The sequence below is a fragment of the Dipodomys ordii genome, unplaced genomic scaffold (genome assembly GCF_000151885.1).
Source record: "Dipodomys ordii isolate 6190 unplaced genomic scaffold, Dord_2.0 Scaffold125, whole genome shotgun sequence".
Classification (NCBI taxonomy): Eukaryota; Metazoa; Chordata; class Mammalia; order Rodentia; family Heteromyidae; genus Dipodomys; species Dipodomys ordii.
Window position 1 is genome coordinate 3,646,007 of NW_012267341.1, and position 14,357 is coordinate 3,660,363.

A 14,357-nucleotide genomic window follows, 5' to 3' on the forward strand; every position below is an offset into this window, starting at 1 on the left:
GGCACCGCGCTGAGTCAGCGCGGGGCTCGCGGTCTGTTACCTGTCCAGGATGGCCAGTGCGCACCCCACTGTCGCCCTGCCTTGGGTCCCACCACCCAGACTTCCTACTGTGGGCTCGACCACCAGCTTCCCCTCACTCCTTGCAAGGAGCCTCGGGGAAAGGGGGGTTGGGTGGGGTCTGCTGTGCTAGATGCCTCGGCATCGACCTGATCCCCACCTCCGAAAGAATCTCTCCATCCCGCGTGCTAGCGATATAGAATAGACACTGGGGGGGGGGGGGTGGCATGCAGGCTCTCCGGCCCCGGGAAGCGGGTAAAGAATTCTGCCAGGGCTGACACTGAAGTTTGTGGCGTTTCCTGCACTTGGGCCTCCTCCCTGCTTGGGAACCTGGCTCGGCGCTGCTTCAGTGTCTATCCATCCCCACCCTCCATCCTTGTATCTTGGGAACCTGGGCCCCTAAGGTTCAAGAAGTCAAGAGCCTGAAATAATTCACTGTGCAAATATATTGACTTTATTTGTCTCCATTCGGGAGCCTCACAGACATATCCAGGTAAAAAGATCGTTAAATAAACACCTTCAGCTCTTGCAGTGCAAAAATAAATATCAATCCTCCGGTCTCAGCAGCAGCAGCCTCGCTGCGCCCCAAGTCCCATCGGCCCGTCGACCATTATAAAAGTGTTCAGCGCGAGTGTCGGCGTGAGTGTGAACGGGCGTGCGCTGGAGGGAGGGGGAGGCGCGAGGGGAGGGTAACCGTGGAGTGGTGCGCAAAATCGGGAGTCGCAAACCATCAGCAGAGGGTGGCGGAGTGGCGACCCCGGCGACCCTCGGCGGATTCGGCGCGGACCCCGCCCCTCCTCCCCGCCGCACACACTCACAGCAGAATCCGTACCGGGAAGAGTTGAAAAATAAACATTTACAAGGGCAAAGAAAAGCAGCCCCCTTTCCCGGGGTTGCTGAGCGAGCTCGGGGGGGGGGGGAACTCCCTTCCTCCCATCCCGTGGCCTGGGCGAGCGCAACCAAGCGCGCACCCATCAGCTCGCCGCGGGGCAGAGGTCCAGACGCGCAAAGGGGCAGCGATCGCCGATCCTCGGGAGGGTGCCCGTCCCCCGCGCCCGCCCCGCAGCACCGGGCGCGGGTCCTCTCCCCGATGCGCCCCGGCTGGGGGCCCCCCCGGCAGGCCGCGGAGGCGCGCGCGCGCTCTCCCCCCACCAGGCGGGCGGCGCCCCTCACAGGGCCGAGTCCGAGTCGCTGGAGTCCAGGCTGTTCCTCAGTTTGCAGCCGCTGAGCTGCTCCCTCTGCAGCGACAGGCTCTGCGTGCTGCGGCGCAGGCACTCCAGACTCTGCAGGAATGACTTCTTCGCCTTCTCCTCCTCCATGGGCGACACCCCTTCCTCCTCCACCTCCTGGATCTCGTCGAAGGTCACCGGCTGCGTCTTGAAGCGGGACTGGCGCGGCCGCCGCAGCCGGCCCTTGCCCTTGGAGAGCTTGGCCGGCCGCACCGGCTGCGGGAACGCATCGGCGAGGCACACGAAGTGCGGCATCACCGCCTGGTAGTTGGAGCAGATGCCCATAAGCTCTCCCGGCTTGGCGGCTGCCATGGCACCGCCGGCGTCTGCGGGGCCGGACGGCGGGACGCTGGGACTCTCCTCGGGCGGCCGCTGCGCCGGGTCCCCCCGGGAGGCAGCAGCCTGGGGATCGCCGGACTGGGGATCCAAATCTGCTGCGGGGTGGCGGCGGCCCTCGCGGGCCCGGGCCGGAGCTCCTAGGGAGGGCGGGTGTACCGACCCGTCGGGGGAGGTGGGGGGCGGGGAGGGGGAGAAACGCGGGGCTCCGGGGAGTTGCTGCTCCGCTGCGCTCTCAGGCGCTCGCCGCTGCCGCCGCCGTCGCCGTCTGCCCCGCGGTGGCCCGGGTTAGCGGCTTATATAGCCCGCTCCTGCCCACACGGCAGCGGGCTCGGATGACAGCGAATGCCATTTAAAGCGTGCGCGCCCCGCGCCCTTCCGCCTGACGTCGCCCCGCCACTCTGGGAAAGTAACGGCCCCTTCCCCGGCGCCGCCCCGCGGCCCCCCACCCCCCACTCCCAACCCGCTCCGGAAGGCAAGCCCCGCCCGCCGGGTTCCGGGAGAATCTGTGGCCCCTGGAGCGCGCGGCCCCGCGGAGCTGAGCGCAGGACCCGGCTCCGGGGTTGCCAAGGCTGAGCTGGCACGGGTATTCCGGACCTCTCGCCATCCATCTGCACCAGCCCAAGCGGCCATGGGACTCAGGTCGCCTTTCTCAGTCCCCAAACCCCAGAAAGCTCACACTTAAGACGTTATTCCACCGACGATCGCCCAGGGCGCAAAAGACAACAGAGCTGTCCGGTTGGCTGGAAGAGCTGGGGCGCCAGGCTCCCTAGAGCCGAGATTCACCATCACCACCACCCACTGTTCAGGCGCACGCGTACACACACACACACACACACACACACACACACATGCACCCCCATTATTCCATTCTGGTTCTTTACTTCCCAGGATATCTTGTTTCTCCCCTGCCCCCTTCCGCACGAGTCCCTCCTGCACCCCCATTCATGCACTTAAGAATGGCACTTGGGTATGGCACTAACAACAACAACAATAATAACTACCATCTGGGGAGCTTACTCGGAGCCAGCCAGTGAGCTCCGTTTTACATATATTTTCCTATTTCATTCTCATAATAGCCCAGTGAGCTAATTAGTATTCTTTCTATTTTACATAAGAAAAGGCAGGCCTAGAGGGGATAATTAACTAGTCCTCTAGTAAAAATGGAAGCTTGTGGAACAGACTCCAGGGTGCAAGCTCCAGGGTATAGCACCCAGCTGAGGGTAACACAGGAAGCAAAATCCCACTGTCTCCCCTCCCCCCTCCCCACATCCATCAGAGCAGATCCCCCAGGGAAGCCCTTGTCCAGTGCCCAGGGGGCCCCTAGAGGAGATAGAGAAGATGTCAACGGGGGAGGGGGCTGGGAATATGGCTTAGAGGTAGAGTGCTTGCCTAGCATGCATGAAGCCCTGGGTTTGATTCCTCAGTACCACATAAACAGAAAAAGCTGAAGAGGCATTATGGCTCAAGTAGTAGAGTGCTAGCCTTGAGCAAAGAAGCTCAGGGACAGTGCCCAGGCCCTGAGTTCAAGCCTCAGGAATGGGGGGGGGAGATGCCAAGGGGAGTTGCATTGGTCACCTGGAGAGGCGTCTTAGAGTGGGTGACTTTTAGCTGACACCCAAAGAACAATAATAGCACCACTAAGTACTTAATAAGTAATGTGCCAAGCATTGATTGCATGTATGCATCCATTCACTTAGTGCGAATGTTAGCTATTTTATTTCATCTTCCTAACCCCTCTGGGTAACAAGGAGCCGTACTGTAGATGGTGGGGCAAAGCAAGGCACAGAGAATCTAAACAACTTGCCCCCAATACCACAGCTAATTAGTAGTAAAGCTGATATTTGAACCCAGGCAGAATGTGAGTCTTGAGACCTCAGTCTTGTCCACTACACTGGTCAGGCTGGAGTAGGACAAATGGGCTAGCCATAAGTAAGAAGAGATTGTTTGGGTAGAGGGCCCTCTAGAGAAAGGTGTTAAGGCAAATAAGGTTGGGAAGCCTGTGCCTAAAGCAGTATGGGTCCTGGACATGAGAAGTGGGGGGCAGTCACTCGGGCCTTGGAGCCATACTATGGCAATAGAATTTCACTATGAGGGTGTTTAGTGAGTCACTGGCGGATTTTGAGCCTGGAACTACATCCTCTAATTTGTTTTTCAAAACTTCCTCTGGCTGTAGCAAGAAGCCATGGAAGAGTAGGAAGTCTAAGATGATGTTCATACAATCTCAGGTTCAGTGCCCTGAAGATCTGGAATAGGGTGGGAATCTGTGGAGATAAAGGGGAAAAATGGTCCTATTTAGAGCCTGTCTAAAGATAAGATATGGGGCCAGTGTGTCCAGGGGGAGGAGATCAAGGCTGATTCCAATGTGTTTGGTTTGAACGTGTGTTTGGTGGATTTGAACGTGTGTTTGGTGGAGCCAGTGATTGACAGGGGAACACCGGGAAGAGGGACAGCCTGCTAGATGTCCATCAAAAGCCACCTGAAACCCCAAGCTCTGAAATTCTCATAATGGAATCATATTCCATGAGAGAAGTATCAGTTTCCATAATGCTTGAAATCATGCTACTCTGTAATTCCTTCAAACAATAATGTCCTGTAGTTCCTTTGGACAATAATCCTTAGCAATGGTCTCACTAATACGGAAATTGGTACCAAAAATGGGAAGCTACCTTGAAATAATCACCTCAGAGCTGTGGCAGGCCCTGCTTAGCCAACAGGTGGTGTGCAGCAGGGAAACATGCTGGCGGATGGGAAGCCAGTGACCTTTATTACCAGGGTATGAAACACTTACCACAAACAATACTGGGATAATTTGTAAGATGGACCCACATGCCTACTGAGCCTATAATTCTAGAAAGATGGTTGAAATGAGCCAAAAACATTTGCATGTGTTGGCTACTTGATACTGCTTTTAGCAAGGTATTACAAGAAAGACATTGGCTAGTTTACAAGAAGAAATAGCCAGAAATAGAATCCAGAAAACTGGTGTCCTGGGGGTTGGAAAGTCACTTAGACACAGACGAGCAGGAAATCAGATGATGGCTCTGTGGCCCAGAACTTCTCTTGATGCTTATCTATGGGGCCAAAATCTAGCTCCCAATACACCCCGTGGCAAAGCATTTTTAGCAAGGGGTTTGTGATCCAAATCTATGATTTCACATTCCTTAGGGTTGCCTTCCTTGTAAAACAAGAAGAAAGAGATGGGCAAGAAAAAGAGATTGTCAGGAAAGGAACTGTAGGTGTGGTTACTTGACCAAGGGCCTGACTAGAACCAGATAGATGTGAAACTCACTGGTCTGTGAGCAAATTATCACTGACAAAGTTGTGTGGCTGGGCAGTGGAGTGATGGCTCCTGCCTGTCATACTCACCTACTTGGGAAGGTTAGATATTTTCTCAAGCATGGTACAAGTGACATTCACCTGTCATCCCAAATTATATGGGAGGCTGAGATTGAGAGGACTGTTATTGCAAGACAGCACAGGCAGAAAAGGCTTTAAGACTCCATCTCAATGGAAGGGAAGCTAATCGCTTGGGCCTATGATCCCAGTGACAAGAGAAAGATGGATTGACACTCAGGCTCAGGTCCAGTTAAGGAAGCAAGAATTTATCCTAAAAATAAGCGGAAACCAACAACAACAGGGCTGTAAATGTTGCTCAGTGGTACTCCACCAGCCTAGCAAACATAAGGTCCTGAGTTCAAACCTCAGTACCACCAAAAAAGAATTTCTCTGCATGGCTTGGTTGCAAAAGCCTGTGCGTGTTCAAGCCTAAGTCAGCATTCAGTGTGCACAGATCCTCAATACTCTGCTTTGGTTGTAAATCATCAAATGATAAAAGAAGGTAGAATTGGAAGTGGTGCTGTAGCTCAAGTGGTAGAGCGCTAGCCTTGAGCTGAAGAGCTGAGGGACAGCGCCCAGGCCCAGAGTTCAAGCCCCACGACCGACAAAAAAAAAAAAAAAGAAGGTAGAATTTCCCCCCAAAGACAAAGTCAAGGGCCAGGGAAACAGGGGAGCCACCATTCTAGTGGGTAGATTTTGATAAGAGAATGTTGGCTGTCCACCTCGCTGAGTCACATTCTCCAACTTTTGTCTCCTACAGTGAGGGGTGTCACTTGTCTGAACTCCTTTGCCAAGAGAACGTGGAGATATGACTTCCACCTATTTTCCAAGAGGAAGTGCCTGCCCTATACTTCTGTGCTGTTCTCCTTGCACCGGCAGGAAGAGCAACAATGAAGAGACATTAGTTTAGTTTCCTCCCCTCTTTCATCTTCAGTTTGCGCTTCTCAAAAGGTAGCTCTGCAGCAAACAGCTACTTTCTTTGCTGAAGTCACAGAGGAGACACTAACTTGGCACAAATGGCACAAGACTTTATCCACTGCCATACACTGATTCTCCCACTGGTGGTCCTACTTCAAGCAGCCTGTGGGAAGTACTGGGCCCTGATGCTGGGCTGGGGAAGCTGTGCTCAGAAGTAGTCTTGGCACCACCATGAGGCACAGCATGATTCTAAGGGGGTCCCCCTGGGTGTGCCTCTCTCTGAGTCCTTAAGAATCTCCCTTTCCCCACCAGCCTGATGTTCCCAGGGATTTATCCTGGCAGGCAGGGCAGCCCTCCACGTCAGCTCCACAGCTGGCATACAAGCAGCGGGTGTCCCGTTGCTTCCATGGCCTAGTTTAGAGCTGAGCTCATCACAGCTTGAAGGAGGACTCTGGGCTGGGGCACCTGAGACGGGGGCTCTTACTTGGGAACATGGTTCCTCTCTGCTCTCTCCCTCTGTTACCCTCTCTCTTGCTCACTCTGCTTGTTCATACTGACTCCTCCTCTAAGAACTTGCTGGGATCGTCATGGCAACCTTCCAGCATAACTGTCAAAATGCTCTAAGCTCGCAATTGTTCAAGACAAAGTGCTACTTCTGAGTGAGGAGAAGCAGCTGGGTGGGATACCAAAGTCACAGGCTCGTGCCACTGCTGGGTGGTGGAGTGGCCACATTGGAAGCCAAGAGGAGGCAGGGTCACAGACAAGGCCTGCCATCGCCTTGCCAGCTCCGTGCTGTATTTGTCACTGTCCCTCTCTTTTCCCTTGTGCCATGTTCACACACACACACACACACACAGAGGGTCAAAACTGCCCAAAGTGCAGATCGATCCAAATGGCACTGTCTATTGTAACCATGGCCTTCCTGTGCTCTGTGCTGTGAAACCCACTCTGGGGAGACTTCAACTCAGACATGGGAAGCCACAGAGCTGTGGATGCTGGAGCTGACACTGCAGCCCAGGTGACTGATGGGTATCTGACTTCCGGCTGGCTCAGTGCTGTTCTTGTCTGCGTGGACCCGTCAGGAGGGGAATGGCCCAAAGCAGTGGCTTCTGAGCCCAGCAAACCTGATTCTGAGTCTGGCTTCAACCCTTAGCACAGTGACCCTTGTAGGGCATCACTGCCCCGTTTCCTCATCTACAAAATAGGGATGGCATTGGGATCCCCTCAGAGGATCCAAGGAAGGTGATTTACATGAGGTGAGCTGTGCAAAGCACACTTGGCCCAATACGAGGCACATGGTGGGTGCTCAGCCTAATAAAGCAGATATTGCTCCTCCTAGCCAAGACCTGGCTCGAGAGCCCAACCCTCAGATCTTCCCAACCCTCAGCCTTCCTACCCCTCCTCATCCTCTGTACCCTGAAGAGTTTAGGCCATGGCCCCTTAGCTTTTGGAGAAAGGATGGAGGAGGTGGGAAGGGTAAAAGAAGAGTGGATATCCCCAGCGGCCCTTCAGAGTCTCATTGGACATGTGCAGATATACTTCATGTTATGTGCTTCTATTGCCTGGATTTCCACCCAGGAGACCAGTTCAAGCTCAGCATAGCTCTGTTGGGTTCTCTCTTTTAAGCTGGGAGGGGAAAGGGAGAGGAAGGGAGGAGAGAGGAAGAGAGAGAAGGGATCTCTGCCTTGGAAGGAAAGTCTTGTTCTGCAGCAGAAGCCAGGACCATAGAGGCAGAACTAAGTTCCTGCTACATAGGCAAGTCTTGCCCAGGGCCTCTTCTGTCAGGTGCTTTGTGGCTTTAAGAAGTTATTACATTGGCCATGTTCTGTTCAGTACAGATGGGAAAATCAAGCCCCCCCCCCCCCAGCAGAAGGCTCTGTTCAGGGCTCAGAGACAGAAGACCCAGATGGCCCCCTGCTGCTGGGGCTTGGACCTCATTTGTCTGCTTTTACCCTCAGCCACTTACTGCCTACCAGCTGCTGCCCAGAGTGGCTCCCAGAGAGATGGGGAAAATTCAGTTCATTGATGAGCAGATGGGCAGGGTGTTTAGGGTGGGAGTCAATCACTGCATTTAGCTGCTATGACAGATCTTTCTTGTCTTGCTTTCCTCTTAGGGCTGTTCCTTCTCTGCCTCTGTTAGCGCCCCTCCTCCTCCCAACCCTTCCCTTTGGTGCCACCACCCCAGATCCCTAACCTTCCACCCGCTTCAATGACACCCTGGAGACAAATTGTCATCCCACTCCGTTTTATCCAAACTAGCTACTCCCTTCCCCAGGTTCCGTCCTGGATCTGGCCACACACTGGCTGTCCCAGAAGTCCCACAAGCCCCACCTACAGGTGTACGTGGGGGCGGGGCTTTCCTCACTTCACACGGCCCCCTAGGGAGCTGCTGGTCTAGGACTGACAGTGTTTCCCTGAATTCTTGCCACAACCCAAGTTTAGAAGAAAAGAAATTTGCCAAGGGCCACTCGGGAATAAGTGCAGGAGCTGGGACTAGAGGCAGATCTACCAGACCAACCTTTGCAACGTAGCACTGCCCTGCCTGGCCTGCTGCTGTTCCGCCAAAGCCTCTTGGATGGGGGTTGCTGGGAGGAATATGTTGCAGTGAGGAGAGGAACTTTCCAGTAGGGAAGAACACAGGAAAGGCAGGATTCACCCTTCTCCCAGCCTCCCAGAAGATGGGGGAAGGAGGGGTCTTATCTAATGGGAAAGCTTGGGAGTTGCTACATGGGGCAGGGGGTGTGGGAAATCAGCCCTCTACTGCCCAGTTCCAGATCTGCCCTCAAGATAGAGGACATGCTGCCCAGCTCCTGTGGGTCCGACGTGGGAGGCCACGGTTCGGGAAGGGCCAGCCTGCATCTCTGGAAGCAGGCCTGGAGGCCTCCCCTCCTCCTTCCAGCAATGGGAGGCAGGAGATGGGGGAAGCAGTCTCCTGAGGTTGGCAGGGCTGGCCTGCTGTGCACCGTGCCTGCCTTGGTGAGGATCAACAAATGTAACAGGCTGTGGAAGTAAGCCAGGCCCCCAGCACGGTCAGCCGCCCTCACAGCAGTCTGGGTCTGCTGTTTTCCCTTGTTCAGTGGGAAGCGGGACTGGCCTTTGTACCATAAATGTAGCCTCTCTCTGCTCACCATTTCCAGAGGTGCCCAGCCAGGTCACATAGCCACCTGCTCTGAGCTCCTGCCAGTCTCCCTAACTTTAGTCCAGCCCCTCACACCATCCTGAGAAACACATCTTCTTAAAGTTCCCTGCTCCCCACCCCACCCCAAGCCTCATGGCTCCCCATTGCCAAGTTCTTTGCCTGGGGAGGCTCGTGGCCTGATCCAGGCCCATCTTCCTCTCTCCTCCCCTCTACCAGCTCTGCACGCCCCACACAAGCCCCTTAGGGCTTCTCCTTGTTCTTGAGCCTGTAGCAGTCACTTTGCAGAGTCCTCCTTCCCATTCTCCAAGTGCTGACCACCACACTGCATTCTGTTGAATGTTCTGCTAACTCCTGAAGCAGTCACAGAGTTCTTCATTCTACTCTCATCCTTGTCCTGTTGTTCTGCAACTGTGTATCTTATTTTCTCAAATGACACAAAATATAACTATAATGCTAATAGTTACAGTGATGTGCTAAGTTCTTGCTTTCTTTGGAGCAGAGAAGCTTCTGGAATACTGAGTGTGAAGCGGGCATATAGCTGGTGTTCAATCTAAGGCAGGCGTTTCTTAGATATGCTCAAACGCTATTGAGAGAAGGATAAGCTGTGTCCCTTTGTGGGAACCATTTGTGTTATGTAGGTATTCAAAGTATATATATAGTCTTCCGAATCTGGGTCTGTAGCCCCACTTTTAGGAATTTATTCTAAGGTCTACCAACAAGATGGCCATATGCAACAAGCCGCTGGTAAGTAGAAGACTGTGCTGTGCTTTGCTTCCCTCAGTTGTAAAGTGGAGATAAAAACAGTTCTGGAATCTGGCTGTCTTCAGACTAGATGCCAGAGGCTCACATCTAGCTACTCAGAAGGCTGAGATCTGAGGATCATGGTTCAATGCTATACTGGGCAGGAAAGTCCATGAGACTCATCTTCAGTTTACCAGCAAAAAGCCAGAAGTGGAACTGTGGCTTAAGTGGTAAAGCACCACCCTCTAATGAAAAAGCTAAAGGACAGCACTCAGGCCCTGATTTAAAACCCCAGTACCAACACTCACCCCCCACCCCACACTCACCCAGGGTCCCTGGGCCAAGTGAGGCACTAGTATATATAAAGCTCTGTACAGCACCTGGCACATGCTCAGCATCTTTTAATGTGCACGAATGAGGTCAGAGCCTTGTCTGATGCCAGTTCTCATGAGTTCCAAGTCAGAAGTTACTCACAGTCAAACCACCTCCATGAAATATCCAGCACAACAAAACTGGCTAAACAGCAACACAACATTGTATGCCGCCAATAATTCTTGTCATGCACCACTGTAAATAAGTAGGAAAAGGCTAACCTATAAATTCAGTATGACATAACTTTCTTTTTTTCGAGTACTCAAATGTGTAGAAAAATGTACTGCAAATGGGAAAGCTTGTCATCTAAGGCTTATGAAGTTACAAAATGATTTTTCCTTTTTATCTTTGTAATTTCTTGCAAAGAACACATACTCCTTTTGTGGTAAGGAGAACTAATTTTGCAAAAGAATATAAAAGCCACGCTGGTTTAATGCCATCCTGCAAGGGGAGGGATTGTGTCTTTCTTTTATCTGTCCCCCACTACCTCTGACACACAATCTCTAGACATAAAAGCTTCGGTCTTGAACTGAATTCCAGCCTGACAATCTTGTTTAATCTTCCAGGCCAGCGTGTTCTGTACAGGGTTTAGAAATGGCCAGCAAGCACAAACAAACAATATGACTGGCGGGGGCTGCCTCTGTGCCTGGTCGGGGGGGGGGGGGGGGTGACCTGTTTGCAGGGCTTGGAATCCTGGATTCCGCCAGGGATGGTGCCTTAGGAGAGCGATTACCTGGGGACCATGCGGCCTGGCTCCCAGGCGCAAGCTGAGCTGGCCAGGGAGCCAGGCAGGCATCTGGGAGCCTCTCCAGGAGGGGGGGGTGGGCCCAGCTCCTGCGCCCACCCGGCGGGCGTGGGAACGGCGCCACGCAAAGGAACTGTATTTCTGAGCACGTGGCACGCGTGAGGCCCGCCCGAAGTCCCCCAGGGGAGGCCGCTTCGGTGTGCGCCCCCGGCCCCTGTCCCGCCTCCCCCGCGGGGCTCCGCCGGGGGTCCGGGACGGTCGGCCCCGGGGGCGGGGAAGGCGGGCGCAGCGCGCGGCAGGTGGGCGGGCCGGCCGTCGGCGTCACTGCGCGCGCCCACGCCCTTCCTGCGGGGGTGGCTAATTCACGCGGCCTCCCGTGCGCGTGCGCGCGCGGCCCACCACTTCCTCCCGCTTCCTGCCCCGCGCGGGCCCGCGCTGCTTTCCGGGAAGAGGCCGGGGAAAGCTCAGCCCGCGGCAGGCCCGGCGGGCCCGGGCGGGACGCGGGGGAACTCGAGGCCCGGACCCTAACAACGCCCGCTGGCAAGGCTGGCCGGCCGCTGAGCCTGGGGCCTGCCATCTGATAACTCCTTCTGGTGCCTCAGTTTCCCCGTATGTTGGCTTTGGGGGAGAATCGGGATCCAGCAGTGTGGCTCTGCCAGAGCGGTGACACATCATCCTCCCGAAGGCCAGAGGAGGACCAGCGTCCCTGTGCTGACAGTGACATCAGGCTCCCAAGAGGGGGAGTGAGGCCACAGAAACCATCCTCGCGACCCTATCACTCACACACACACACACACGCGCGTGCGCGCGCGCGGGGTGCTGGGGAAGACTTCCGGGGGGCGGGGGTGGGGGTGCTGGGCTCCTGGATTTTCCAGCGGTTTCTGGTGCTGATCTCTGACCCTGCCCCGCCTCAGCTTTAGCACTGACAGCCCAGCCCGGCCCAGCGGGGAGCTCCAGTCACAGGCTGGGGAAGGCTGTTATAGCAGAAGGCGCAGGACTACTCAACCAGCTGGGAAAGGCACCATTAGCTAGTGTTCCACTCTAATAAACAAACATCAGAGTCATTTGCCTATTGACCCTAGACACAGGAATCTTATGGAAGGAGAGATTCCAGCAGCAGGCAGTAGACAGGGTGTCTATCACATGTGGATCTCTTCTCATGAGCAAAGCCCCAAGGGGAAAGGGCAATTGTATACTAGTCCCTGGGAAGGGAGTGTGTGGGTGGAATCATGTATAAGTACAGAGATTTAAACAAACAGAATGCATCACTATGGAAACACTCAAGCTTTTTTCAAAGGCACCGTTAAGCAAAATAATCAAGACTTCAGATTCAACACCCCAAGTGTTTATGACCAGAAAAGGCAAAGTGGGCCTTAGATATTCTGCAGCCAGGAAAAAGCTGCCAGAACTCAAGAAGAAATATTCTCAGCAGAGCAGGAATGCATCATTTTGTCAGGATTTTCTCTGAAATCCTCCAACAGGAGCATTCTGCTCACTGCTGGCCTAACTCTTTCTGGGTTGCTGTGACATGGACCCAGGATCTGGTGCCGGTGACTGGGTGCACAGGCTCCGTGTTAGAAAGCTATGGAGGCTTCACGGATCTGGAGTCCCAAGAATCTGGGACCCAGAATCATTATGGATCACCAGCAGCTTGACTCACAGTTAATGTGAGTCAAGTAGACCCTGATTTCAATGCTGGGAATACAATCTGATATCCCCAAAGGTACTCACAGCGAAGACTGAGGGAAGGGGTCATGGGGAAAACTCCTCCTTCCTGTGGAAGCCTCCAAGTATATTTACAGCTACTGGGAAGGTTGGTGATTTTTTTTTTTTTTTGCCAGTCCTGGGGTCTGAACTCAGGTCAGGGCCTGGGTTCTGTCCCTGGTCTTCTCTGTGCTCAAGAGTAAAACTCTACCATTTGGGCCACAGTGCAAGGTCTGGCTTTTTTTTTTTTTTTTAATGAGGAATTGAACCCAGGGCTTCATGCATGCTAATCTAGCATTCTACCACTAAGGCATATTCCCTGCCCACGGTGAATATTTCTAAATTCACCTGACATGAAATTCTGTCTCCTTCAAGTAACCTTCTCAGTTAAATGGCTGGGCCAGTGGGCAGCAGAGCTTCTCACAAGAAACTCATGCTTGAGCTGGTTAAGGGAAAATGAGATGCAGACACCTGCCCTGATGCGCAAGAAAGAAGGGGACCAATAGGTGATCTACTGGTGTCTGCTGGAGCAAAGCTTAGGGTTCAGGCTCTCAGGGGTGCTGTCAGAGGACTCCACGCAGCAAGGCAGAGCAAGAAGCACCAGGTTTCAGGGATTCACCAATGGTTTGAAATCTGCTCTGCCACTACTACTCCTATCCAACTACTTAACTAAGCTCTTGGAGACTCAGCTTCCTTGGACAGGATAGTATCCTGTCCTTGGAACACTGGGGTGGGGGTGGGGAACTAGGGATTCTGTATAATGGCTCCCAGGACAATGCTAGCAGTTTGCTGAAGCTTACTCCCCACCCCACCCCCCAAATAAAAGGAAGCTTAAAAAAAAAGTAACCTATTCTTGATGCTGCAGCTGTTACATCGCTTCCTCTACTCTGCCTGTAAGGTTAGCAAAAGTAACTTCACCCCAGTTCCCAGGTAAGACCTATCAGCAGTTAAACGGCAACAGGCTGATGTAGTCATTGAACAGGGCTGTCCTTGATCACGCGCTGGAATTCCCATCCATTCCTAAACATCGCAAGTACCTAGCTGACACTGTAGAAGGGACATTTTCTCAGGTGTGGAAATCAATGGCAGCTGTGGCATATGGAGTCTGGAGTAATGGGGAAGATTTGCAGCACTCTGACTGAAACCTGGGTGTTGACCCAGCCTATTGGCTGGAAAGAAGAAATATTTTCCTGACAGACAGGGGTGTAAGGAATAGAGAGATCCAATGCACAGGTGAGCAAAGGAAGGTGGTAGCCCTACATTAGAGGAGGGGAGGGGAGGGTCCTGGGAGACCTGGAGCCATTTGCTTGCTGATCTCTTCACGTACAAGGAACAGAGGGGGGATTTCTGTGTCAGGCATCCAACTCCTAGCCAAAGCTGGCTGTACTACCCCAGCCAGGTTTTGTTGGCTGTAATAGGAGAACACCTAGGAATTAAGAGGTTTATTTTATGTTTATAGTGATTTGTACCTTCCAGGAAGGCTTAATAACGATGTTCAAATTGTATACAGCATTTAGTGTTTCTGGCAGGAAGGAGTTATATATACTTTATTTTATTTTTTTTGGGTCTGGTCATGGGGCCTGAACTCTGGGCCTGGGCGCTGTTCCTCAGCTCTTCAGCTCAGCTCAAGGCTAGCACTCTACCACTTGAGCCACAGCGCCACTTCCGGCTTTTTTTTTCCTGCTTATGTGGTGCTGAGGAATCGAACCCAGGCAGGGCCTCAAGCATACAAGGCAAGCACTCTACCACTGAGCCACCTTCCCAGCCCTATATATGC

General features: G+C 53.5%; 1 protein-coding gene across 1 annotated transcript; it reads right to left on the bottom strand.

The window, feature by feature from the left end:
* Window positions 1-502: 502 nt before the first annotated feature.
* Window positions 503-1,974, bottom strand: LOC105996034 (chromosome unknown open reading frame, human C11orf96). The gene is given in 2 exon segments (XM_013029971.1): window positions 503-1,910; window positions 1,912-1,974. Coding segments are annotated over 2 exon segments (747 nt in total). The 3' UTR covers window positions 503-1,226.
* Between the last annotated feature and the right edge of the window lie 12,383 nt (window positions 1,975-14,357).